At 50.3% G+C, this 25,606-nt stretch overlaps 1 protein-coding gene across 4 annotated transcripts in view; it reads right to left on the bottom strand.

Annotated features, from left to right (window-relative positions):
* svp (COUP transcription factor 2) overlaps nt 1–25,606 on the bottom strand; it is a 159,664-nt gene that overhangs the window by 119,639 nt on the left and 14,419 nt on the right. For 2 of the 4 annotated variants that reach the window (XR_013313398.1, XM_077659209.1), the window contains exons 2-3: nt 10,575–10,709; nt 4,722–5,005 (exon numbers count right to left, since the gene is read on the bottom strand). Coding sequence is in view for 2 of the 4 variants with exons in the window: in XM_077659209.1 (XP_077515335.1) it covers nt 4,722–5,005; nt 10,575–10,709 (419 nt within the window). In the remaining 2 variants the exon portion in view is untranslated. The remainder of the gene's footprint in view (nt 1–4,721; nt 5,006–10,574; nt 10,710–25,606) is intronic. The other 2 variants (XR_013313399.1, XM_077659210.1) reach the window with 1 other exon arrangement.

Raw genomic sequence — 25,606 nt, 5'->3', positions numbered from 1 at the left:
TACCTCCGGCACACAATATGCATCCTCCAGTGTATAACTATATAAAAGAACTATATAAAACTATATAAAAGAAAAAAAAGCAGTTATCCGAGAGTTACAAATACTTGTCTTATGATCGGCCTTAAGCAGAACATTCATTCGCCTGTGTTAAACTAGATGTGGTCCCACGCAAAGGACGCTGCAAATTTTTTTGAACGCTCGGGAAAGGCTCACTTAAGCGGCACAGAACTCAGGTGGATGACTTATGGATTGCATGTACAGCGTGCAACGAAACTTCCCCACACGTTGCCTTGAATAGCTTGGGCAGATATCGCCCGGAGAGGCTGCATTAATAAAACGCGAGTGCGCACTTAGCAGGCGCAATAAACGATTCACAACTGCGCCTTTATAACTCTGTGTGCCCCGAGGCGCGCCGAACAGGACTCGGAATAGGTACCTAAATAACAACGTCATTGCGGCTGGCAGACAACTCGGAGTCGCGTGAAAAACGGTCGGTTGAAAGAAAGGAAAATAAAGAGCAACCGTCGAACCGAATCGAGCGGCGTTGGCAGCTGAACAAGTCGCCAAATCAGTCCCATTTTATTTCTGCCGCTCTTTCTCGCCAGGGGCGCCGACGACAGGCTGGCGCAGCCCGAGAGATCTGCAAAGGGGAAGCGGCAGAAAACTGTGCGGGTGCGAGTCGAATTGGCCGAACGGGAACCGACTGCGTTCACGGCGATTACCGATTGGCGCTGGACGTTGTCGGCCGAGAGATAACGCCGACGGGGCAGAAAAGGAGCACATCGGGCTCCGTGAAATCGGCCGTTACACGGGCGCGCTCTCACGGTTGCCAGCCGTCCCGGCAGCCAGCAGGCCGCTCTCGGCGACGCGTTCGTCTTGCCATGTCACCGCGGCGGACCAAACACGAGATGGCGAGCGCTCCGACGCACTACCTGTGCTGCATGCACGAAAAATGCGGACAGGCACGTACGCCCGCGCGCATTCGTGGTGCCGAGAGACGCGTCTTCTTGCTACTGTACGTTGTGCCCAAAAACGTGCGCGTATGCGTTTATAAATACATGTTCGCGCAAACGGGACGTGCCCCCCCCCCCCCCCCCAGCAGGATTGAGATGTCGGGGGGGGGGGGGGGGGGGAGATGAGACGTCGCCGAAGGAGGCGACGGCGTCGGCAGTGACTGAGCTTGGATGCACGGCGATCAAGGTGACACGGAGCTAAACGTTCCTTAATTGCAGCGATGGGACGACAGTCCTCCTTTTACGGTTATCAGTCACGCTCGGACCGTGCGGGTCACTCGGGATAAAACAGGCCGGTGCTGTCTCTCGACTGCGCGCTGTGCCGCCGTCCGGGCCTGTACCGGCTGACATATTCGCTGTCCGGCGCACGCCCGCATGGAGGCGAGACAAGGATGATGATTATGTCGGCCCTGTCTACGCGGGATGGACGGCGACCGCACGCAGCGAATGCCGTACGCTTCTTCTTCTCTCTCTCTTGAGAAGTATTTCCTCGCGCGAAAAATAAAGGAAAAATATCAGTGAGACCTCAAATAGCATTACGCAGTTATCACGGAATGAAAGCTTCACTGCACGCGCAGAAAGACACCGCCTGTAGACGGACCGAACACGCATATCCCGATATCTCCGTACCAGCAACTGAATAGAGCTTCAGGCAGGCTAAACACCGGAGAACCTATAGGCCAACACCGTGTTTACAAACAAACAGCGGGTTTACGGCAGGCAGTTCCGACTGGGGGTGAACAGTAGCCTTAGCGCCCATAGGAGTACATGGAAGCAAAAGTTCTCAAACCAGTTTTCTCATTTTGCAGTGCACCTATAGTGTCGTCCCTTCGTGAAGAACAACCAGATTCATCCTAGAACTGGGACTGACAGTATGTAGCGTCATTTCGAAGGCGATGCGTATTTAAAACACCTACACATGGGAGTGTTTTTTTTCGGATGCGGCTACGGAACGGGGGCGCTTCCCATTGAAACGTATGTAAACAAAACTTTCAGAAATATTTTTTCACTTTCACAGAGTACTCGTGGAGGCGGCTGTTTGTTAACAGTTGGCGAGTGCTTTGAACAAGAGTGTGACAAAGTTTGGTAGGTCATTTCGAAGCAATCTTTGTAAAACACCACGATAAATGTGTTTTTGCGGTGCCGGACATGCACCAAAAGGCGCTCTATCCACGGGGTGTTTACCCGAATCGCGCAATGTTCTCGCGTAGTCCGGCAATGCTCCCTCGTGGGCTATACGTTTACTCGCAAGTGCTATCGTTCAAATTAGACGTCCTAGATAGGCTTACATTGGAGACAGTCATAATAAAACTTAAGAAAACTACGGCAAGCGCTGGTTAACGTCGACGACGTTCTCCCCAAGGAAAAATAGCCTGGCGTTGTTTACAGCGTCCCGTGTTCCGGTTGTGGCAGCGTCTACATCGGCGAGACTGGTGATTTTGAAAGGCGCCTAAAAGAACGTTGTAACGATGTTAAAACACAAAAAGTGAACTCCAATGCTATCGCCGAACACTTCGTATCAGCTGGCCACGACATCGGTACACGTGCTGGCAACTGAAAAGAATCTGTACCGTCGCCTTCACCTCGAACCATTATTCATTCAAACGACTAATCGCACCCTCAATCGCAACACTGGAAATTTAACCCCTGCTTACGCGCGCTCCCTGCGCCCTCTTTTCAAGCGTATTTAATCCCGATGCGCTACCTAATTCTTCTCATTGTGAACAAGGCTCCCGTACGGGAGCCGAAACGTCGTTTTGTTGCTTTTTGTTTTTACTTTTGGTATGCGTCCCCCTTTTTAAGTTTTATTATGACTGTCCCTGAGCAGACGAGTTTTCGCCCAACTCCCGACTTCATTGGAGACAGTCCTCAAACAGCACGATAAACGAACCGCGCACTGTAGCAGACGACGCACCCCGTGATTACGTACTTACATAGGCGGCGCTGGCGGACGCAGAAGCCGCGGAGGCGGCTACCGTCTGTCGGCGCCACCGTCTTCCAGGACTGCTTTTTCAGGTAGTGCTGTCTAGGCTGTCTAGTCTGAACGACTGCATTAGTGAGCAAATGCAGCGCACGTGGCAGCCTGTCGAACTACGCGAAAAGTTTGCGCTATTCGGGGAAACACCCAGCGGATAGAGCGCCTTTTGAGGGTATGACCGCAGGGTTCACAGCACATTTATAGAGGCGTTTTACAAATGATGAAGCGGGCTTTGTCACACTCTTCTTCAAAGCACTCGACAAGTTTTAACAAGCAGCCACCTCCATGAGTACTCCGTGAAACGAGAAAAACAGTTCTGAAGGTTTTGTTTACAGGCGTTTCAATGGGCCGCGCTCCCGTTTCGTAACCTGAGCAGGGAGCCACTCCCACGTGTAGGCGTTTTAAATACACACCGCCTTCGAAATGACGCTACATACTTTCAGGGCCAGTTCTGGGATGAATTTGGTTGTTCTGCACGAAGGGAGGACGTCACAGAATCAGAAAACTGCTTTGAGAACTTCTGCTTCCATGTATTCCTACGGGCGCTAATCCTCTTTTTCACCCCGAAGTTTTTCACCTGTCGTTCCAGCCGGCGAAAGCAGCGCCACTGCGTCTTGATTACGTCACAGGTAAGTATTGGTCTATAAAAGGTGACAGCGTAAAAAAGTATGAACATCGACATTAAGGTGTTTCACACGGACACTGCAGCTTCACTGGTGATCAATAAAGGTTTAATAAAAAGCCGGCAGCCGCTCAAGCAAGGCGGTCGACCATGCGGCGTTTTAGAGAACTATGACCTACCACGCATTATACCAACTAAATTTCGTGAAATGATTGACCATTTGAGATCACCGATGAAAAATTGATTGTAATCTAGTTCAGAAAATAATAAGAATAGAGGTGATCCACTCCTGCACACTTCGTGCTGGGTCAATGCGCTCTCCGATATTACGTTATGGAGCAATCCGCACCTTTAAATAAATGGACTAGTGGGCCACTCTCGGGTGAGATTGCGCATACGCGTGGCACTTGTTTGTGACTATACATGCGGGTATTTCTAATGTTTTCAATAGAAAGTTCCACGGGAAGGGGACGAGGCAGCTGTCGCTTGCCCCCTTCCAAGTCTATCCATGATGATGAACAGGCGACTCAACCTGTGCCGAGGTTTACAGCTTTGTGACCACAAACATGGACGCAAACAATAACATTATCTTAGCGCCCCGGGCGCTGCCAATAAATGTTTAGCAAAATCGAGGTACGTTGAGATTCAAGTGAGATCAGGCTACCGTCGGAAGGTACGTGACCAAGGCTGCAGAGCATTAGCAGAACGCAAGAAAGCTCGTAAACACGACTTCTGCCACAATAGGTGGCGCTAGCAGACTTACGCCACGGCTGAAGAGAAAGCACGGTTGATATTACACACTCAGCCAAAAAGGACTAAACTGCGTACAAGGGTGTGCTCTTTGAAACTAACTACGCTGCCATGACCGTTAGTCCCTGAAAATACCAAATGTTACATCCTATGAAATTAAGTGCAAAGCCATCGTCAGCCAGTCTCCTCTAGGAATAATAAACGTTGGTCCCGATGAATACGTGCGTGCTCCACTCAGTACAATTGCACCCATTTTTGGGTGTACAGTGTACACTGCAAAGACATTACACTCAGGGACATTCCTCAAGGCAAGGACTCTGTCTCTCGCGTTGGCACACCGAGAGATGGCGGCACTGACCTGCAGGTCCGGGAAGAAGGGTATGTTGCGGGCCCACTCGACCGCGCTGAAGAGCAGCCTGGCGGCCAGCTCGCAGATGTTGTCGATGCCCATGATGTTGTTGGGCTGCATGCACTGCGCGTAGCGGCTCGGCGGGTACGGCTCGGCGCGCAGCAGCAGCGAGATGAAGCTGGACAGGTACGAGTGGCCGTTGAGCGCCGCCGCCGCCGCGTCGCCGTTGCTCAGCGCCATCTGGGCCGGCAGGCCGCCGTGCTGCGTCGGCGGCACCCGGCCCCGCTGCACGGCTGCGAGCGGACACAGCGAGCACGCCGCGGTCACCACGGCGTTGGCCGAAGAAGAAGGGGAGGACGAAGAGGTCGGCACAAGGCGCTCCACGGACAGCGCGTTCGAGGCCGGACTGACAGGCATGGCGCCACTAGGCAGACGTCACTGTGCCACTGGGTGCGTGAGGCATGCTTTGGCTCCGCTCTGTCGTCAACTGCTGCAGCAAGTGCGTAGTGCCGCACCTAAGCCAGGGGCTGACGTGTCCTATGGTCTAAACGCAGGGAATGACTAGCAGCTCCTGAGCGACGCGGGGTGGTGTGTAGTTCGCAAAGCCAGTTCAAACGCGCAGCATGTCATCAGCTATTCTCACGAGTTCGCTCTGCTGTGGTCACGAATCAAGCGGACGCAACTTTACCGGAAGTGATTTCTAAATATCCCGTAACCTAAAGGGCCCAACGCCGCTGGGGGCCCCGTGTCTTGTCTCAAATGTCTTGCGCTGCGGACCTAGGATGCTCAAAGAAGTCATTGCAACGAAGGAGGTCGTCGTTCGCTTGATGACAACCCCAGTACAGAAATCACAAGCGCTGCCGTTACAGGGCGTTTCCGGAACAGAATCGCCGCCGCCACTGACGGGAGTATGCGCGCAAAGGATATACGCTCCAGGCGCCGTTGTATATGCGGGGGAAAAAAAAGTGACGCGCGAATGTCCTTGACGCAGTTGTGTTGTACGTTTACACCAGGAAGACAGCGCGGCCAAAATTAGATTCCCGCGGCAATTCGCGCTCGACAGGGAGAGGCGAAGATAGCGGCGGAATATGCCTGGGGACTTTCGCTGAGACCTTGGTGCAAGGGCAACGTCGCAGAAGGAGGCGGCGTTATCGCGTCGCGCGGCTGTTGACCCCTAACAGATAGGCAGAAGAAGCCAGACGCCGCACACAGCCAGGCGACGACCAAGTATCGAAAGACGCTCTGCAGCCGCGCCTGCGGTGTTGCTGCCGGACAGCAGCTGCAATTCATGAGCACGCCTCGGCGGCGACGAGCAAGTAACCTTACACGGCGCCTCTGGCATCAACGCCGTGGCCGCGAAACGCGGGCGATAAGCAGCAACTTACCACACCCCCCCGCCGACAAGTGGCATCTGCCATGGCTCTTCGGTGGGAGGGGACGACGTAAAAAGAAGAGCTCTCTCCCAGCTGTATGACGCCACCGGTTCGCTGAAAACGCGCGCAGGGAAAACGAAACCAAGAACGCTGCGGCAGCATGTTTTACGAGCTGGTCGAAACAAGCGGCGGGCGCTGTGTTTTTAACGGCATCGAGGTTCGCGTGCCGGGGATTCAGTAGTATCTACCGAGCCCCGCTGCGGCAACGGCTGCCACAAGGGGTCCCAGTTGGGGAGCGGTCATTTGCAAAGCTCTAGACGAGGCCGGCCAAGTAGAACGCGATACGACAGCCGATTCAACGCCATGTGAGAAAGGGGGGTGCACGAAGGAGTTCAGAGGAAAAGCCCACACGACGAGCTCCGTTTAGAACGTCCCGCGTGCACTCGACGTCTGAAATCAGTCCCGCGAGAGGAGGATCAAAGCGCGCGTCACAGTCCGAATGTCAGCGGCGGCATTCAGAGGGGGCGAAAGAAAGCGGCCAAGAGGGGGCGCACGAAACACACTGATCACATCAACACGTTTCGTCGCCGAGTGACAGCTGTTCCAATGGCGCCTCGAAGTGACGGGGATTTCGACGAGGAAACGTCACTTCGGGAAACACCGCACGTCAGGCGTCGCCGCGGTGCCCTGGCAGCGGAGCAGCGACAGGCCGCGCTGACATGACCGGGCGCGCACGCACAAAGAACAACAATCCTGGGCTGCTTGAAGAGGCTGCGCAGCGCGGCTGGCGTCTGCGGCGCGCGCGGCCGTTTCACGTTCGAAACCGGGCCCGGCGCGAGCCTCGAAGACCACCAGCACAACACTCCGGCACTCGGGGTTTGGGCTCTCCGCGCGAGGTTCGGAAATATCGACCGCGGGCTGTCTTCGGAGAAGGAAAGGGAACGGGGCGAGAATCGGCCGAAACGGCTCGGTGTCGAAGAGGAGAGGAGAAGGCGTGCCCCTGCCCTCCTCCTCCTCATCTTTGCAGACTTTCCCTCCATCTTCCCACTCTGATCTCGGAGTCCGAGTCTCCTCTCTCCGCTCACGGTTCGAACCGGCGTCTCCTTCCCCATTTCGCCCTCGCCGCCTCCTCTTTCTTTCCCCTCCCCTCCCTCGGAGAGCTCTCCGGCTATCATCCTATGGCGCTGCTCGCGGCCTCGTTGGTGGGTGGACACAGGGGAGGGCCGGCACTTGTTGATACACTTGGAGCAGTGTTCCCGGGAAACGCATGCGCTCTCATCGAGAGCGGCGGTGGAGGAGGGGAATGTCGCAACAATGGCCGCTCAGAGAGCCCCGGACGCGCGTGGCGGCGGCCGTGCGCTCGCTCTCAACCCAGGCGTAGAAGCAGCTCGACGGGAACGGGTCGCTAATCTGTTTTAAGGTACGCACTTATGAGATCCGAACGATAGAGTCAAGGCGCCACGTTGGCATTCCATTTCAATTCAATCGACGCAGTTCGAGACATCGCGCGCTGTTGTGCACACGCTATCTACTCCTGTGGCTTCGTATGTTTTATCTATGAATTAAACCCGGGATCATGATGTTCTGACATCGAAATATAGCAGCAAGTATTGAACACTGTCAGCGCCAGAAACCTACTTCCTTCTCCGCAAATGACGACGATGCGAAAGCATTTCCACAGTGCGCAAATAGGCAGCAAGATCGCGTTCGCTGCGTGGTCTAGCAGTGCAACGCCCAAACTTCAAAAAGTCAACCTGAAAACGTCAACAGCTCTTCCTTTCTTCTTTCACTCCCACCTTTATCCCTTCCCTTACGGCGCGGTTCAGGTGTCCAACGATATATGAGACAGATACTGCGCCATTTCCTCCCCCCCCAAAAAAACCTATTATTATTATTATTATTATTATTATTATTATTATTATTATTATTATTATTATTATTATTATAAAGTAGAGAGGGAAAGACATCGCAAATATATGTATTATGCAGCACGCCTCGATACTGACGTCTCTTTTCAACATTTCTCCTTCCATAAGTGACTTTCATATAGCTTCGCGTATTTCGGACGCAAGCATCGGCAGTATAATATAGCTTACACAGAAATGAGCAAATATTCAGGCACAGTTTGCCTAATATACCTGTGTAGCGTAAAGATGAATTGCTGGACTAATCGGTCCCACATGCTTCAACTCCACTACACACAACCACGCGCATATATATATATATATATATATATATATATATATATATATATATATATATATATATATATATATATATATATATATATATATATATATATATATATATATATATATATATATATATATTCCATGCTATTCCCTCTTCTGTCATGAGCCGCGAGAGTGGAGAAACTCCACAAAACTTTTTTTTAATTATTGGTAATTTCTTTTTCAAGTTATTTTCAAAGTGCTAATTACTTCTTTAATCTTTACAATTTCGTTTCTGTTCTCTCTTCTGGACATTCGCTACCTTTATTATTAATATTTCCACCTATCCTGCCACACTGGGGTGAATCACTGGGGTGTAACCGATTTGTACGCGTTGGATGATCTTCAATTCAGCGCGCCGCACAATGACGTTGCTCATGCAGCACTTAAGACCTTATCTGTTCGCCCGTTGAAAATGGAAGATTCCGGTCTGCATCAGTATCAAGCATCTCGGATATCGTTTCCAGAGCTCTGTAATGATGACAGTCGCGATACTCGCCATAAGGCACCGAAATCCGGCCGCCTCATGGGGCCAGAAGCAATGTTAGCGGTAACGCGTTCCAAATAACGGTGTTACCGGTAACGTGTTAGTTCTTCCGGTAAATTAGTAACGTTCTCGTTACCATTTCGGAACTGTAACGGGTAACGTACCTAAGTTAACATTATTCGGTAACGTGAGGTGTCAGGTTACTGGTTACTTTTTTATTCCAAATGCCTTTTTTTTTTCAGAAAAAAAAAGCGCGCAGCGCCTAAAGTGATGCTGCAAATAAACAAAATGTACAGGTTCTCTGACAACCCTTGTTGCATGCCAGAAAACACCGGCCCTTGACGACGCGTCCACGTAAAACAAATAAAGACAGAATAACCATAAAGCACGAAACACGTGCATGAACATGCATTAACACACTTGCCTTCACCTACCTCCCCTTCCCAAACCATTCACACGCACAACTGTCAAAAGAGTGGAAGCATGCCGAGCATTTTGGAACATCACATTTTTCAGAATTACTGTAAATTTGTTAAGAGTTCAGTGATATTTCCTTTGTGGAGTTAGAAGTGATGATGAAATTACGTTTTGTGTTTAATGTCGCATTCAGTAAATGGCATCACCATGTGCCACAGAGTTAAAAGCCATCACATGTAACTCTACAGGCAACTCTAGGACAGTATAACATTATGGCATTAACAGTACAGCTCCTGCACATTTGTGCAAAGTATTCTCGTTAAATCGGGATTTCGGCTAAAATCGTTGTTTGGGCTAGAAGTTTCATGTGAAACATGAGCTTTGTAAGATTGTTATCATGAGTTCCTGCAGCGAAGACGCACAATTAAAATCTATGGCCATGGAGTAACGGCAAAGTAACGTGCGGTACTTTTTTTAGGTAACGGCAACGCGCTACCTTGTTTTGTAGTTAACGTATGGTGGTTAACGCGTTACCACGTAGGGTGGTAACGCGTTTCTAGCGTAACGAGTAACGTATTTAGTTACTTTTTTCAGTTACGCCTGCAACACTGGCCAGAAGCAAAGCCGCAGGTGATTAGCTGATCGTCGCGTTGCCTCCAAGTGCGCAAAGAACTGTGCACGCGTCTCTGCTTCCGAGCTGGTCCGGCCGTGACACGGCGGAGTGACGCCCGACAATAAAATCAGTCGAACAGACCATGCAGTTAAGGGATGCATAGGTGTAAAGGCAGAAAGCAGCGATAATTTGCAAGAGTTTTTATTTGCAGCCGCACATACGCCTGTCATCCTCCGCGAAGTTGGATAATAACCGGCTTTCGAAACGCTGTCTCGCACATGGCATGATCGTATAACTCTGGATGCGGTCACGTGCTCACTGCGCCGCGAACATGCCATGATGTCAAAGCCGGGGTAATGCTGCCGCATGTAGCTGACTTACGCGTATTGTTTAATGGGCGTTTAACGTCCCAAAGCGACTCAGGCTATGAGGGACGCCGTATAGTAAAGGGCTCCGGAAATTTCGACCGCCTGGGGTTCTTTAAACGTGCACTGACATCGCACACTGCACGGTCCTCTAGGATTTCGCCTCCATCGAAATTCGACCGCCGTAGCAAACTTGTGCATATATTGTTAGCGTAAGCTACATGCCACTGATACGGGTCAAAGGCTTAGGAAACCTCGATTTATCATTTCTACAATCCCAATGCACACGGCCGGCGGCCTTTCCCGACAGGTGCTGCAAAGGAACTTCCAAGCGTTCGCTTAAAGGGTGGCGGCCTCCCGCACAATCGGAACGTACCTTCTGAGCACACCGCTGTATGCTCTTCGATCAGCGCTAGTAGGGATGACCTAGCACCAGTTTCTACGGGTACCGAGTACGCGAAGCTGTTCCTGCAGTGCGATGTCGCTACCCTGGACTTCGTCCACGAGTGATCTGCAAAGACAATGGACCTCGCTGTAGCTTCCGCGCCGTGTACGACTTACGCGCTCCCATAACTGTTAGGACACTACCGTATATGACCTGGATTGCAAAGTGTGCTTAGCGACGTTTTTTTTATATACATAATACGCTCAGGATTTGACACTTTCGGCCCTGAAACATTAGAAATCATTAGCTGCGTTTCAAATTTTCGGCTTCCAGATATGAAGTGTACAGAAAATTATGAAAGTTCCCAAGCACAGAGGAAAATTAGAGGTTTCATCGCTGAAAGATGTTTATATGTGTGTTGGTTGCATTGTTAATAGTGGTAACAAGCACTCAAGAGTACCTTAACACCTCTCAGTGTCCTACCAGAAGACGTTCCTCCTCAACACAATTATTCACTGATTCATTCAACACCTGTTGAACGTGAATCCACTTGCTTTTTTTTTTTCATGTCGCCGCAAAACATGCTTTCAAGAGCTCACCAAGAGGAGGGAAAGGGTACGACAAAGACCTCATAACGTAGCAGTACATGTTGTAGAAATAGCTAAGAGGTTTTTGCAGCGCTAAACCCCCTTCCATGGCTACTGCACCTGTAGCTGGTTCGTCCAGCGCATTAAACAAATTTTCCACGGCCGGGTCTCGGAAGGATATATACAGCAAACAGCACGGACGCATAATTCCCAAACAGTGCCTTATGTTAATTTTCCTTCTATATACTTCTTTCCCTTCTATATAAAAGGAACTGAAGTACAGGATGGCCTAGGCATGCTTCAAAATCATGACAGAAGGGCACAAGACCATATAACGCTAAGAAAGTAATCGAATGCTTTTCCTCGCGCCTCAATGCGTAAGTAAAGCGAAAGGTTACTCGCTTAACCTATGCACCTCGGTGAGTTTAGCAAGCTAAGTCACAGCTCAGATAAGTTTAGAGACTGCAAGAGGGGAAAACAATGAAAGAATCGCTCGAGGCAAGCGGCGCGGTTAACACGACAGGCCCTACACAATCACTCCCGAATTTCTTTGTCGCTCGTTCTACTCCACGGCTGGAGCAAACAACACAGGTCTGCTATAATTCCACGGCGGGGATAGCATACCATCAAGGGAGGAGACAATGATCATTTGCGGTGATAACTTTTTTCCCCCAAAGTTTTATGCTCATGGTTTACTGCAGTTGCGGGCAAAACGGCAACACTGCAGTGCAGCGCAGCGCTGCACGCAACAAAAAACGACTAAGTGCTCAGGTGCAGCGGATGAAACAAGCGGCAGGCGACAGGAGACTGCCTCTGAGCAGAGTTCCTTTACGAGAAGGACGAGCTTGGATGCCTACGGTAGCCAAACTAGCCACACCGCAAGTGTCGCAAAGCGATGTTTCTAAGACCGCGTAGAAACAGATCGCCCACTGCGCTCAGCACAGCGGCCAGGCTAAGAACGTGCAAAATGAACGCTGCGTGCGCCATGCATATTGGGATCTGTTCCCTTTCCCGTGGGTTTAGGCCGAAAGCATGGCCAAGCAGTGCGCTCGTGTTTGACGTTCGCCTCCTGGTACTGAACGCTGTGCATCAGTTGCCTACGGGACATCATACAACCCAAGTGCGCTCCGCAGTTTTCCCTGCACTCAGGCATTATCTGTACACGGGATCAATGCGCGCACTTGGCATAGCATCTATTTGCACAAAATGAACAGACGGCTGTGCAAGGAGAACCGCCTGCAGACTGTTACAACCAGTCACCGGTCGTTCGGTTCAGTCTATAACAGCCGACTACACTGGCACCTTACAACTAGTGTAATTAGTAATCCGCAACCTTTCAGCCTCCTGTGCTATAGGGCAGCGATATCCGTTCTGATTTTTGACCGCCCTTACACTTAAAAAGTCAAAACGGGGCTACTCACAGCTATCAATCCAGTGAAACGTTGTTCGGTCATTCTCGTACATTCTCGTCTCTGGACATCCGAAGGAGCGTGTTTAGGAGTGCGAGTTGGCGGGCTACTTGGTTCTTTTGCATGGCGAGGGAACAGCGCAGGGTCCAGACACAAGGAACATTGAAAGCGACCGTGTGTGTCTTTCAATGCTCCTGTCTCTCGTCCCTGCGCTGTTCCCTCACCATCCGAAGGAGCGCAGTGATGACACGTTGTTCACGCATTGCAATTGTTGTACGCGACCCATCTGAAGCCTGCGAGTAACCCTGAATCGAGCAATGCATGTGCCACTGCTTCCACGGCAAACACACACGAAAACCGCTGCCACAACGAGCAGCTAAGAATGCCCGTAACCACAGCAGCCTTCCACAGCTGTGAATATTCCATGAATCTGTCCCTTTGTATCAGTCAGTTGACTTCATTCATTCTCACCATCAATTTTCCTCGCCGTCAAGGGCGCATCGCTATTTTCGCCGCTTGTAATAACATATTCTACATATGCGCTTCCGGAAAACCCGCATTTCATCGCCCAGGAAAGAGAAGACAAAATGAGAGAAGCCACCAGTACGAGCACCCCCCCCCCCCCCCCCCCCCCCCCCTTTCACCAGCGATAAGCGAAGGCAAGACCCCGAGAGAGGAATACTCGAAAGGGGTGTTCTCCTACGGTCGAGCACGCGGGGCCCAAATGAACGCGTTCACCGAGTCGGGGGGACAGGTTAGGCGGCAATGGCGATGGGGCCACTCCAGTCCCCCCCCCCCCCTCCCCGGGGGGGCCACGGCAGCGCGTGAGCCAGCGCGGGTGACGAAACGGGCTTTGGAAAGTGGAAGTGGGGTCAGCCGCCCGGCGTGTGTGTGCGTGTAGTGATTATCATGGCGAGAGACCGGATAGGGAGGCAGCAGACAGCCGCGAACGGAGAGGAGGACTCTTCCCCCCCTCCTCTCCCTGCTCGATAAAAACACGCGAGTGTGCCATAGTGGAGCGGAAAGGAAGGCAGCCAGGCCACCGCCTCAAAGTCCAGCAGGCCCGGGCGGCGAGCTCCTCCCGCGAGCGACCCTGTTTGCGTTCAGATAGGAAGGTACCAAGGTTAACGGCTGCCAGGGACAAAGGCGGGGGTCGCTGACTCCCGGAGGCTGGTGGCGGAGGGAGGGGGCATTCCAAGCCAACGCCGTCATTACGGCGGCCGTCTGATAGCCGGGCGTCGCTTTTCTGCTCCTCTAACCGCGCACGAATGCGATGCAGGCCAGCGGGATGAACGGCGCGTGAATTCGCGCGCTTCTGCCGAGGAGGACGAATCATCCCGACGGGCAGGTCAGGCAAGCGCCGCCAGTGAGCTAACACGACGCGGAGCAGAGGGCGAATGGCACAGCTATGCGGGGCTTTGATACACATTCAGTGTCAACCGACGATGTGGGAGCTTCGAGCCGCCATGTATGCGCTGTCATTTGGGGACCTCCGCAGCAAGGGGCTGCCGTTGCCAGTAATTGACAAGCTCGGACCTCGTGACAAATGCCAAGCTACGGGTGGCTTGTTATCGCCTCTGCTTGAACGAACATAAAGTGCGGAAGCTTCGCAGATTTTCGGGCTACGACAGGAAAGGTGTGTTCGCTGTCGCCAACGGCCCCACGACGCGAAATCCCTTTCACCCGTAGAGAGCTGGTCAGAGGAAAGGTACACAATTTCGGAAAGAAAAATTAGGTGATTTCTGCGGGCAACACTGCGTTTGCGGAGTCACAAACATTTATCGCACGCTAATTCCCGCTTCTCAGGTGAAGAACAAATTTAGATGCTTCCACTTTTAGGTTGTTTCAGACACCTTACGAAAGGAGTCGTAATTTCCAGTCATTGTTTGTGCAAATAAACGCGCGAACGATAGTTTTTTCTCATAATGTCTGTGGTGCATAGCTGCGTCAAACGGACCATCGCCCTTACCCACAAACCTAGTTTCGGTTTCCTGTTTTTGATTTTTTAAATGTTCTACTTGGTATTTCGAAAGAGAATTTCTTGCGCCGGAGACGCTGGACTCCAAGGAATTAGATGCGATAATTAACTCATAATGTTGCGAAAACCCCCAGAGAGTGCCTTCAAGAGTAGATCGCCATGTACACGGGAGCACTTAAGTATAAAACGCTTCTAGCTCCCTGAAATCTCCTTTCTGTGTTTTATTTTCAACATTCCTTGAATACACCTATTATACAAGGACCGGAAATCAAGCTTCGCAGGAAGTGCCACAACAGATTTTCACAGATTTTAAAGCACGTACTCAAATTCTGCCTCTTCTTCACTGGTTATGATTCGGAAATCTATGTCTTTTTTTTTGTGCGCGGAAAACAAATATAACGGCTTTTTTTTTAAGCACGCGCTCCTTAAACATGCACTTTAGCTGAATGCCAAGTATTCGGATAAATACACAATAAATGAGCTTATGGCTTAGTGACGGGTGAAGAGTGCAACAGAACAAAATCCTTGAGCCGATGAGGGCAGCACACTACGAAGCGGCGGCGACCTCCGACATTGCCACAGCCGATGCATGAGACGGCAGACAGCAAACTTTGGAATAAAGTAGCCACAAATGTGTTAACGCTTTGATGTAAGAGCACGACCTTCTGGGATTTATCTTGAGGCAGTGTGGTGATGGGCGGCCGACAAAATCCAGAGATGGATCGAAGACGGAAGAAATCTATCGCAAACTGAAACAGCCGCCCTGCACAGGACCAGCGGAGCCGCCGTTACTTCCACGCCGGAAGACCAAGCGACGCGATGCATGGTGTCAATGGTGCAAATATTTGATAAACTACAGCAGGACATGTTGTTGGGCTAAATGGTGCACACTTGGGAAGGAATGAGTGGCGCAGGACTTAAAGGGGAACAGGAATGCAAGTAGGGCGCACCCAGCGGGGCACTGCACATGCAGCGCTGCTGATGCCACCGATGACTGTGCATGGAACATGCAGCGACGGATGGTACGTGTTACGCAAGCAAAACAACTTGTGCGCAACCTACTATATTTGAGGCAATCGAGAAATGGAAGTCACACATTTCCGTGAGACTCACTCTCAGTGCCTTGTCTTCTTCCTCGTGAAATCAGAATCAACACGAAGTAATAATAATAATAATAATAATAATAATAATAATAATAATAATAATAATAATAATAATAATAATAATAATAATAATAATTGTTTTTTGGGGAAAGGAAATGGCGCAGTATCTGTCTCATATATCGTTGGACACCTGAACCGCGCCGTAAGGGAAGGGATAAAGGAGGGAGTGAAAGAAGAAAGGAAGAGAGAGGTGCCGTAGTGCAGGGCTCCGGAATAATTTCGACCACCTGGGGATCTTTAACGTGCACCGACATCGCACAGCACACGGGCGCCTTAGCGTTTTTCCTCCATAAAAACGCAGCCGCCGCGGTCGGGTTCGAACCCGGGAACTCCGGATCAGTAGTCGAGCGCCCAAAGTGTCGTTTCGGTTTAGGTTGACTAGGACCAAATATACATAACCGATATAAATGACATAGCATAAAGAGACTGTGAGGTAGACTTGTCATTTACGCGGATGAAACAAGCCGTTTCCTTTCAGGCGCAGAAGTTCAGTCCAGAGGGCCCCTGAAATGCAGGCGAATTTAAAAATTGTTCACGGCCTCGTAGAAACGCACTCAACGCGACGAAGACTAAGGCCGTCTTTTTCAGAGCAAAAAATATGCACGTCTCAGACAGTACCGGCGTACTCTTGGTCGGTAACAGAGTTGACATAATCAGTCCAGTTAAAACATTGTGGGTTAATTTCAATGAGCATACACGTTGGACTAATTGTATTGATTTATTACGAACTGAACTAGCTCGAGCTGCAGGAGTAATCAAGATATGCCAATGAATGCGTCTTATTAAAGTAAAGCTTATCCTGTGTCATGATCTGTTTGAATCGCATGCCGGATATTGCCACTTGGCGTGAGATAATACTGCATACACTAGTATCCATAAACTTCTGACTTTGCAGAAACAAGCCCTGAGAGCTATAGCAGATGCAGATTACTCCATACCTACATACACGTTGTTTTCCAGGCACAGGGTTACAGCTATAAGTGTTTCTAGACAAGCTCCGCGTTTAACACTTATACAAAGCACAACTTCGTGATCGGTTACTCATTCAGCTAACATGGCCAACCTGCACGTTAATCCAATGCGTCAGATAACAAGGCACCGTGAATGCCGGTACGCACCGCGTTCAGGAACTAATTACCGATTCCAGTGTCTAAGCTTTGTTCTATCGTCGCTACCCCAGGTGGTCGAAATTATTCCGGAGCCCTCCACTACGGGACCTCATTAATCCTCTCTTCTTTCACTCCCTCCTTTATCCCTTCCCTTACGGCGCGGTTCAGGTGTCCAACGATATATGAGACAGATACTGCGCCATTTCCTTTCCCCCAAAAGCCAATTATTAATTATTATTAAATTTGCGTTTACTGATGATTAAATTTGCCCTATTGCAGTCCGGAATCTGTCCCTTCAGCATACTACTCGTGCGTATCTGTGCTGAGTATTGAAATGATTTGACGTTGACTTCTTATAAGTCGTTATTATTAGTTTCGCTTGTAAACAGCTCACAAGCCTTGTGTATTGTAATGAGCCAAACAACGTTTATAACTGAATCTGTTGCGCACTGTCTGTTTTTTTTTTATGTGTCTGTGATTCGCCCATTGGTATTCTTTCCGCCGAACTGCTAACAGAAACGGTTGGGAGCTTTGTCAAGCGCTTTCTCTCTCCTCTTGAGCCACGTACACGACTGAAAAAACAACAACAAAGAAACTATACCTTGAACTACACCACGAATGGAGCGCCACCACAATCACGCGCAGCCTCTACACAACGGCACTGAAAGCAGCCATGCGGGAGGGACAACTGGAACCGTGCTACAAGAGCAACCTCGGTTTCGTTATAGAAGAATAAATGCAATCAATGGCTTACGCCTGGAGTGATGAGTCAAGTGCCCACAAAACGGCTACGCTTCAAACTGGGGGACGTTAGCGTAAACTAGGCCAGGGCCAGCATGTAGGCCACCTCCCTTAAGTATGTGTTATTCCCACTTACTAACTAGCTGTGCATGATGAGTATACTGCAAAAAGACGCTGAACATTTTGTTTCTTCTGCTGCAACCAATATTGCAGAAGAATATGTTCGTGCATTTTCAAAGTTTTCGTTTTCAATGAACCTCATTGTGAAACACAGTATTCGTTTCGCGATTTCTCTTCGCTGCGCATTTTTCGTATTTTTTTAAATTCATCCAATCCTTATTCTTTCAAAGAACTTCATTTTTCTTTGTTGTGCCGACGTGCTGTATGGTGAGCACTACTTACGTGTGTGCGAATGGAATTATTTCGAAAGAGAACCGAAAACGAATAGGCCAGCTTGACAACCGAATCGAATATTTTCGTGATAGTTCGCTACTTGTGCAAATGTTTCTCCAAAACTAGCATTCATGCGAAACAGCAAAGCGCTATAAGTCACGTCATTAAAGCTGAAGGGGGCATGCAATAAGACGTCAGTTTATTAGACGTTTTTAGCTGATACCGAAGACCTATACTAGAGGAGACGATACCGGTTTACGGGAGGCCTCGTGCGCATGCGCAGTAGGCAACCGGTAAACCGGTATCGTACCCGCCGCGGTGGCTCAGTGGTTAGGGCGCTCGACTACTGACCCGGAGTTCCCGGGTTCGAACCCGACCGCGGCGGCTGCGTTTTTATGGAGGCAAAACGCTAAGACGCCCGTGTGCTGTGCGATGTCAGTGCACGTTAAAGATCCCCAGGTGGCCGAAATTATTCCGGAGCCCTCCACTACGGCACCTCTTTCTTCCCTTCTTCTTTCACTCCCTCCTTTATCCCTTCCCTTACGGCGCGGTTCAGGTGTCCAATCGTATATGAGACAGATACTGTGCCATTTCCTTTTCCCCCAAAACCAATTATTATTATTATCTGCTCTAGCTTAGGTCTTCGGTACCAGCTAAAAGCGTCTGTTAACACTCTGACCGTGAGGCCATACGGATAGGAAAGAAACCTTCTGCTGCTGACGACCGCAGCCGACGAAGCATCAAATCCAACGAGAGAAAGGAGAGGTTGAGCCAAGGCCTCCGATATCGGCTACGAAGGCAGCAGCGTGAGTTGGCTGAGCCCCGTTGCGAAGTGGAGGCCATATGCACGAGCATTACGGACGTCGCCACACGAACGGACCGCGGCGCTGCAGGCTCCTTCCAGCTGAGAGGCTTTACTTCGCGGCTGCCTTTGAAACAATCGCCCAAACTATACACGGCACGCCCTATACGAACTTCGGGTCAGTGATTCTAAAGCTTTGAAAATTTGCCAACGGGTTCGATTCGCTTGGAATAATTTTGAAACCGCCCCATTCGATTCGCTGAGCAAATGGAAAAGAAAAATATTCGGTTCGCTATGAGAAAATGTCGAGTTCACCCTCATACTCGCGGACACCTTTTCAAGGTAATGCGGTAGAGGGCAGGCAGAAAAGCGGCCTTTGTCCCGACGGAGTCCGCAGTTAGTGTGTGGCCAATAATTGCACGGCGGCGCTGCCCTCTTCTGCCTAGCCTCTGCCGCATTACCTGTGCGCGAGCACGTAAGACTGCTTTCCTTAGCTGAGGCGATAGCTCCTACAGCTATCACACACAACAGCCGCGAATTAAGCGGAGGAGGAAAAGCGATCTAGTGTGTGCCGTAGGACTTGGAACTGCTGCATGCACGCTGCGCGCGCTGTATCCGCCAGCCTCCCACGTAGCCCACATGGCGACGCGGTTGCAAGTGAGAAAAACAAGAACGGCTCGGCCGGCCCCAGCGGGCACGGGGCGCCGAAGAAGCCGTTCGCGAGCCTAGGTCATTCGCGAGATAATTAGCTCGGCGCGTCCTTGGAAGGGGAGACGATTGGCTTTGCGCGCGCACACACGCCGCCGTTGCGGTGCCCGCGCGCATCGCGTAATGCGGACCCGACCGGTTACTGCGACACGCATGCGGGTCGGAGACAAGAGGCATTTTCGGCCTGCGCACGGCTGGTATATACGCTCTACCCGCGGGGCCGCGAGGTGGGCCTCATTTTTGCGAAGGACGCGAAAAGCGCCGCACCAACCGACTGCGTATCGGCTCGCCATCGGAGGCTGACTACGAACACAATCAACTCGACGGGATACCATATTTCACTGGCCGCATACAAATGGTTCGCCGCAGTGCACGTTTTCGGACAAGTGCGCGCTGTTGCCGCCTTTCCGATGCGTATGACGCGCGGGGTAGCCGTTGTCGGGCTACGAAGGAAAAGAAGCTTTGCGTACCAGGAGTTCCCGGGTTCGAACCCGACCGCGGCGGCTGCGTTTTTATGGAGGAAAAACGCTAAGGCGCCCGTGTGCTGTGCGATGTCAGGGCACGTTAAAGATCCCCAGGTGGTCGAAATTATTCCGGAGCCCTCCACTACGGCACCTCTCTCTTCCTTTCTTCTTTCACTCCCTCCTTTATCCCTTCCCTTACGGCGCGGTTCAGGTGTCCAACGATATCTGAGACAGATACTGCGCCATTTCCTTTCCCCAAAAACCAATTATTATTATTAGTACCAGGTATGGGTATGCTTACCCCCACATTAGAGCGCACGTCCGAGTGCCAGCCAGTAAACATATTTATTCTAACTCGCTCAATTACAAGTTCCTACTCATTCGAACCTACGCGTTGGTTCCGTCGATATCATAAGCTTGAAAGGAGAGCCCCGTGGGGCTAGCCTCAATTTGAACTGTTCGTATCGTGAGCCTCGTTTGCGCGTATGAAACTTTGGTTACTGCGATGAGAAGGCAATTGCCAGAGCGTGATACGCGCACCTATAGATACTGTACACCGATGCACTGCTCACAGCTTGCCACACGCACCTGCATGCAGCCTCCGCTTCGGTTGCGTTTCAGCTTAACTGACATCCGTCAGCGGTAGTAATGACTCGGTTCGGGGTATCCACACACACAGAGCATGCCGCGGCATCACGCGTCTCTGCTCTGCACCAAATCGGTCAAGCACCCGCCGCGGTGCCTGAGTGGTTATGGCGCTCGGCTGCTGGCCCGAAAGACGCGGGTTCGATCCCCGCCGCGGCGGCCGAATTTCGATGGAGGCGAAATTATAGAGGTCCGTGTATTGTGCGATGTCAGTGCACGTTAAAGAACCCCAGGTGGTCGAAATGTCCGGAGCCCTTCACTACGGCGTCTCTCATAGCCTGAGTCGCTTTGGGACGTTAAACCACCATAAACCCAAATCGGTCAGGCGGCGAACCGTTCCGTGTTCGTTGCACCGAAAATTATCCTCGTTGAAAGATGAGTTGCGGTTCACTCGAGCCACAGGGGCGTTCCGAAGGTTCCGAGTTTGCCCGCCGCAGCTTCAACTGCTTCTCCGCATGTACCACGGCGGGCGCACATTGACGAAGCCGCGGGTCATAGAGAACGACTTCACGAAGTCTCCGCGACACGACCGGCGACTGACGCCTTAACACCAAAGAAACGCGTATGGGTGGCGCCGAGACGTGCCTTAATTGGCGTAGCCCGTTGCACCTTTCCATGTAGGCCAAACCGCGCAAGGCGGCAACGTACCACTCGCGCCGTCACCGCATCAGTAGGGAGCCGTCGCTTAGTTATCGGCACAAAAGAAAATTTCTCTTCACGGTGCCTCAAGAGGTAAGTAGACGGAAATGACCTTTTCGCTTCAACTTTACAGTTTACGCGGTCATATTGGTTTTTGTCCCTTCATCTGTGCTTACCAACTTTCTTAATTATAACGTTGAGCGCCAATATTGCACCTGTATGACGTCGTACATCGCCAGGGTGTCCGGAAAAGCCGATTTTACGCGACACATGCGCGAGTAAGGAGCACGTTCTTAATAAGGCTCCGAACGAATAGCACGAAAAGCGTCCTATTCAAGTATTCTGTTCGTTTGCGCGATTTTTGTCTGCCTCCACTGCTGATTCTCTTCGAGGCCTGAAAACATTTCCGCAAGGGAAAAGACAGCTCCAGCGATCACTCAGAGATCCCAGTGTGGTACACAGTGCCGCAACTGGGACGCGAGAAAAAAAGACAGGAACATGAGAACTGGTGCGGCTCATGCCAAGCTAAAACTGCAACTCTGCGAAAAAAAAAATGGGTCAGAGAGAGGGAGAGAGAGAAAACTGCTCCCAGACAATTTAGCCTAGACTGATGCGTAGTAGAGAAAGCAATATCTGTGACTCGCTCTCCCACCCTTCCATCTTTTCTCTCGCCGTTGAGAGAACAAGGCACACAAACTTCTATCAATGCAGCGTTTTGATCGGCCATTCAGCAATCAGGTTAACACGGCAATTGTTCGTTCTCCGCGGTGAAAGCATTATCACGTGATCGCGGAGGGATAAGATGACGCTATCAAGAGCTTCGTTGCGACAGGCGAGGTACCATGGGGTCTTGAACACTGGAGAACCTCGCCGGCACAGTTGTCACCGTAATATCGAGGTGCGAGATATTCTCCAACGTTGAGACAGCAGTGCGCGCTTCCACCGACGGCGTCAACGACACGAAGCCACGAACGATGTTGCGGGTATATTCGCAACGCCCAAAGCCAGGTCGACGGCGACGCCCGTCGTTCGACCGCTGACGAGCGCACACAGATATCAGCATTAACGATGGCACAAATCAAGTTTTATGGCCGACTCGCCCAGCGCGCGTTAATCCCAGCAGGCAAAACGGGAGCGCGGCGGCGGAGCGTTGTCAACCCGTAAAGGCACGCCGTATTTGCGATTCACTTGTGGGTCAGGCCGGGCGTCATGGGAACGGGTCGCGCCGCTCGCTAGGTGGTCCCAAGGATACGCGCCTGCAGTGTGCCGTACCGCGTCGCTGCGGAGAGCACGGCAAGCGTGCTCGTCTCATATTGCTCGAGCAGCGCTGGCCAGTTTCCGGTAAACTACACAGGTGGGCAAGCGTTCGGCAGTGCACAAAACAGTAATATTATATTTTCAAAAATTATATAATGCGCACTTAGGACAACAGACAAGGGAGACCAAACAACACAAGCGCTTGTCTGTTGTCGTAAGTGCGCTTTATATAATTTTTGAAAATGAAAAACCCACTAGCTCAGATGTCAATTCTGCTTCTGTAATATTAAAATTGCATAGAATTTCACCAGAGATGCGCGTGTTTTATAAATTTTGCTGCTTTGTTTCACGATTGTCTACTGCGATTACATCGCGATTGTGTTGTATGTCGTGTGAGTTGTATGTAGAAAATCGACTCTTATGTAAAAGTTATGCTGCTTTCGTTCGTCCATGCGTTAGAAATACGGGTTGGACTTTTCGCTTTAAACCGAAGAACAGTGATAAACGTACGCCGAATTCGTTTTTTGAAATTCGGTTTTGACCGAAAAAGGTCATTACTTCTGGCATGCATGTCACAACTAACCAGTTATTCAGTAGCAGTTACAGTAGGTCACAAGCAGAAAACTGAGAAAGTGCTCGAGCCAGGAGGATGGTGAGACAAAGGTGTCTTGGGAATTTAGCACGGTAACTCTGAGTTATGAGGTATTGATCCGCGAACTCAGACACGCCATAGCAGATTGGAAAGCTTGACCGCTTAGCTAAGCTCTCCTGGCTAGCGTAGCGCTGTCTGCTCAGACTTATCACTGACTTGGGGCCGACCTTTGTTAAGTGGGCTTTTCCACTATAGACATTGGAAACTTTTGGACCCTTGACGATAAATCGTCAAACTGTTCATAAACTGCATGACGGTGTCGTGCTCTGGGTTCCGAGACGGTTAAGCAGCAGTTCCCGCAGCTCGCGGAGCATAGGGTCATCAACCACAATGTGACAATCAATATTTATAGAACTAAACTTCCACTTACGTTTTGGCTCACGGCCCAATAATTTAACTCAAGCATTTTCACTTTTTATAACGACTGTACGACTGTCTTCAGCAAATACAGCTTTTAAGGCGGTCATTTATATGGTACATACTGCTACATGAGCGGATGGTTTTAAAAATTTTTTTATGTAATCTTTACTGACTTTTGACCGCACAGGGACATCATATATTTCACTGACAAAAGCCTAAAATTCGTATGTTGAATATGATGTTCGCAGAAAAAAAAACGAAAGTGCCAATCTAAAACGAACGACGCAAAAAGTTCACCGAATTTTAAAAAAACCGAAAAGTCCAACCCCTAGTTATAAACTAGATATAGTTCCTCTTTCTTTTACTAACTTGTATTTTGACAGAATCGATATGTACAAAAGCCACCTTTTGCGATTTCTTGCGGAAAGGCCTTCTGCCTCAGCTGCCCCTTTCCACGGGAAGAAAAATAAAAATTGGAATAGCAGCATTGTTCACAGGCCCCATTCTGTTCAAGCGAAGGAGCCTGTATCGTCCGGAGAGGGCGTGTATTCACAAATCTGTAGAGTCCGCTCACCGAAGTTTCGCTCTTGTCAAAACGTTGGCGGCCACAGTGCGGTAGCTTTCCACCCCAGGTTTATGCTAGTGTGTGCAGTGGTCCTCGCTGCTTTCAGTTTCATCCAACGGACGCCGAGGACAGACTGCATGCACCGCGCTATAATTACAAAGAAGCTACATCGCTCAAAACGGAGCTTTAATAATTAATAAGTTAATATAAGCCAGAAAGTTAGGTATCGCCACCACAGGACCGCTTCGCAAGTAAATTGGGACGCGTCGACACGGTTAATCGCAGATCCCAGAGGCAAAGTTAAACGCTATTCACTTTAAAAACACGATCACGGAGTCCATTTCGGCGCAGACGTCACGAGTCTGAATTGAAAGGTGGGGAAATTTAAAGTGCAAGTTTTTCAGCAATAGATATTGTTGCCGTACAAACGCAAACAACCAGAAAGAGCCACAGAATCGATTTTTACCAAGAGCAAAATTTAGCCAGGGTTGTCCTATGTGCTTCTTTAAAACTGGCGACGACGCTGTGAGCTGGCATAACGTGAACAGACGCCTTGGGTCGAGCTGGACAGCGACCGGAGGCATAGCGGACGGTGCCCGGCGAATATTTCTCCGCTCAGCGTTCGAAGGCGCTCTAGGAGGTGCTGGACACACTCTTGGCACAATCTCGAATTGCCACACGAGCCACGTATAATGCAGCCATGTCCACTAAGAAGGCCTTGGCCGAACAGTTTAACAGAGCTGGCGCTATGAAGGGGTCGAGCTCGAATAACGCGGAAGAAGCCAAGAAAGTGAGTTTTTTCACGTTATGGGCGCCGAAAAATGACTTGGATGCGAATTAGCGACGATGTTTTGGGTTTTCCGAAAAATCCGCACTGTTTCACAAAAGCTAAGGCTGCTGTTAGCCGTATTTCTGGATCTGCGCCAACCGCATTTTTGGACCTGCACATGTATCGCCGTGGTCCCGGACCAAGTGACCCGTCCTTCAACTCTTCTGCCTCGTTTCGGTCGTCATGAGAGTAGCCGCGCCACCTTTTTTATACGCGGCGACGTAGTGTTCCGACGTCTGACATCCCTGTCCCAACCAAGAGCCTTGTAAGAAGGCCATCCATTTTGACAAAACCTTGGTTCAAATCCTCTACGCCTCGAGAACTTGTCTCAACCATTACGCAATGAAGAGAAAAGACAGCGGCGACTGAGCACATGAAGAGCCGATTCATCGGCTTCTCGTGTTGCCCGCAAACATTTGCTTTAAAACGTATTCGGGATCCGATTCGGTACCAGCTGAAACCCTCTTCTGTTAAACCGCCACGCATTTTACCTTCCTCAATCTCTCCCTCTACATGCCAAGAGTAGTACACATAAGGTCTTAACTGCAATTGCAGACAGTCCCTGCAGTCTGTACTTAAAGCAAAAAGCAAGGAGATCGCGAGGGAAAAAAGTTTCTTCCACCTGGTTAGTATACTGTTTAGCTCGTATATCACTCGATAAGTGTGGGTGCAAGGTGATGAGCAGAGGTGCTTTAAAACGGCGAGGCTGCTCGTGTTAGGTA

Source organism: Amblyomma americanum, chromosome 3 (assembly GCF_052857255.1).
Source record: "Amblyomma americanum isolate KBUSLIRL-KWMA chromosome 3, ASM5285725v1, whole genome shotgun sequence".
Taxonomy (NCBI): Eukaryota; Metazoa; Arthropoda; class Arachnida; order Ixodida; family Ixodidae; genus Amblyomma; species Amblyomma americanum.
Note: the sequence above shows the minus strand (reverse complement) of the source record. Positions and strands in the feature narration are given on the sequence as shown.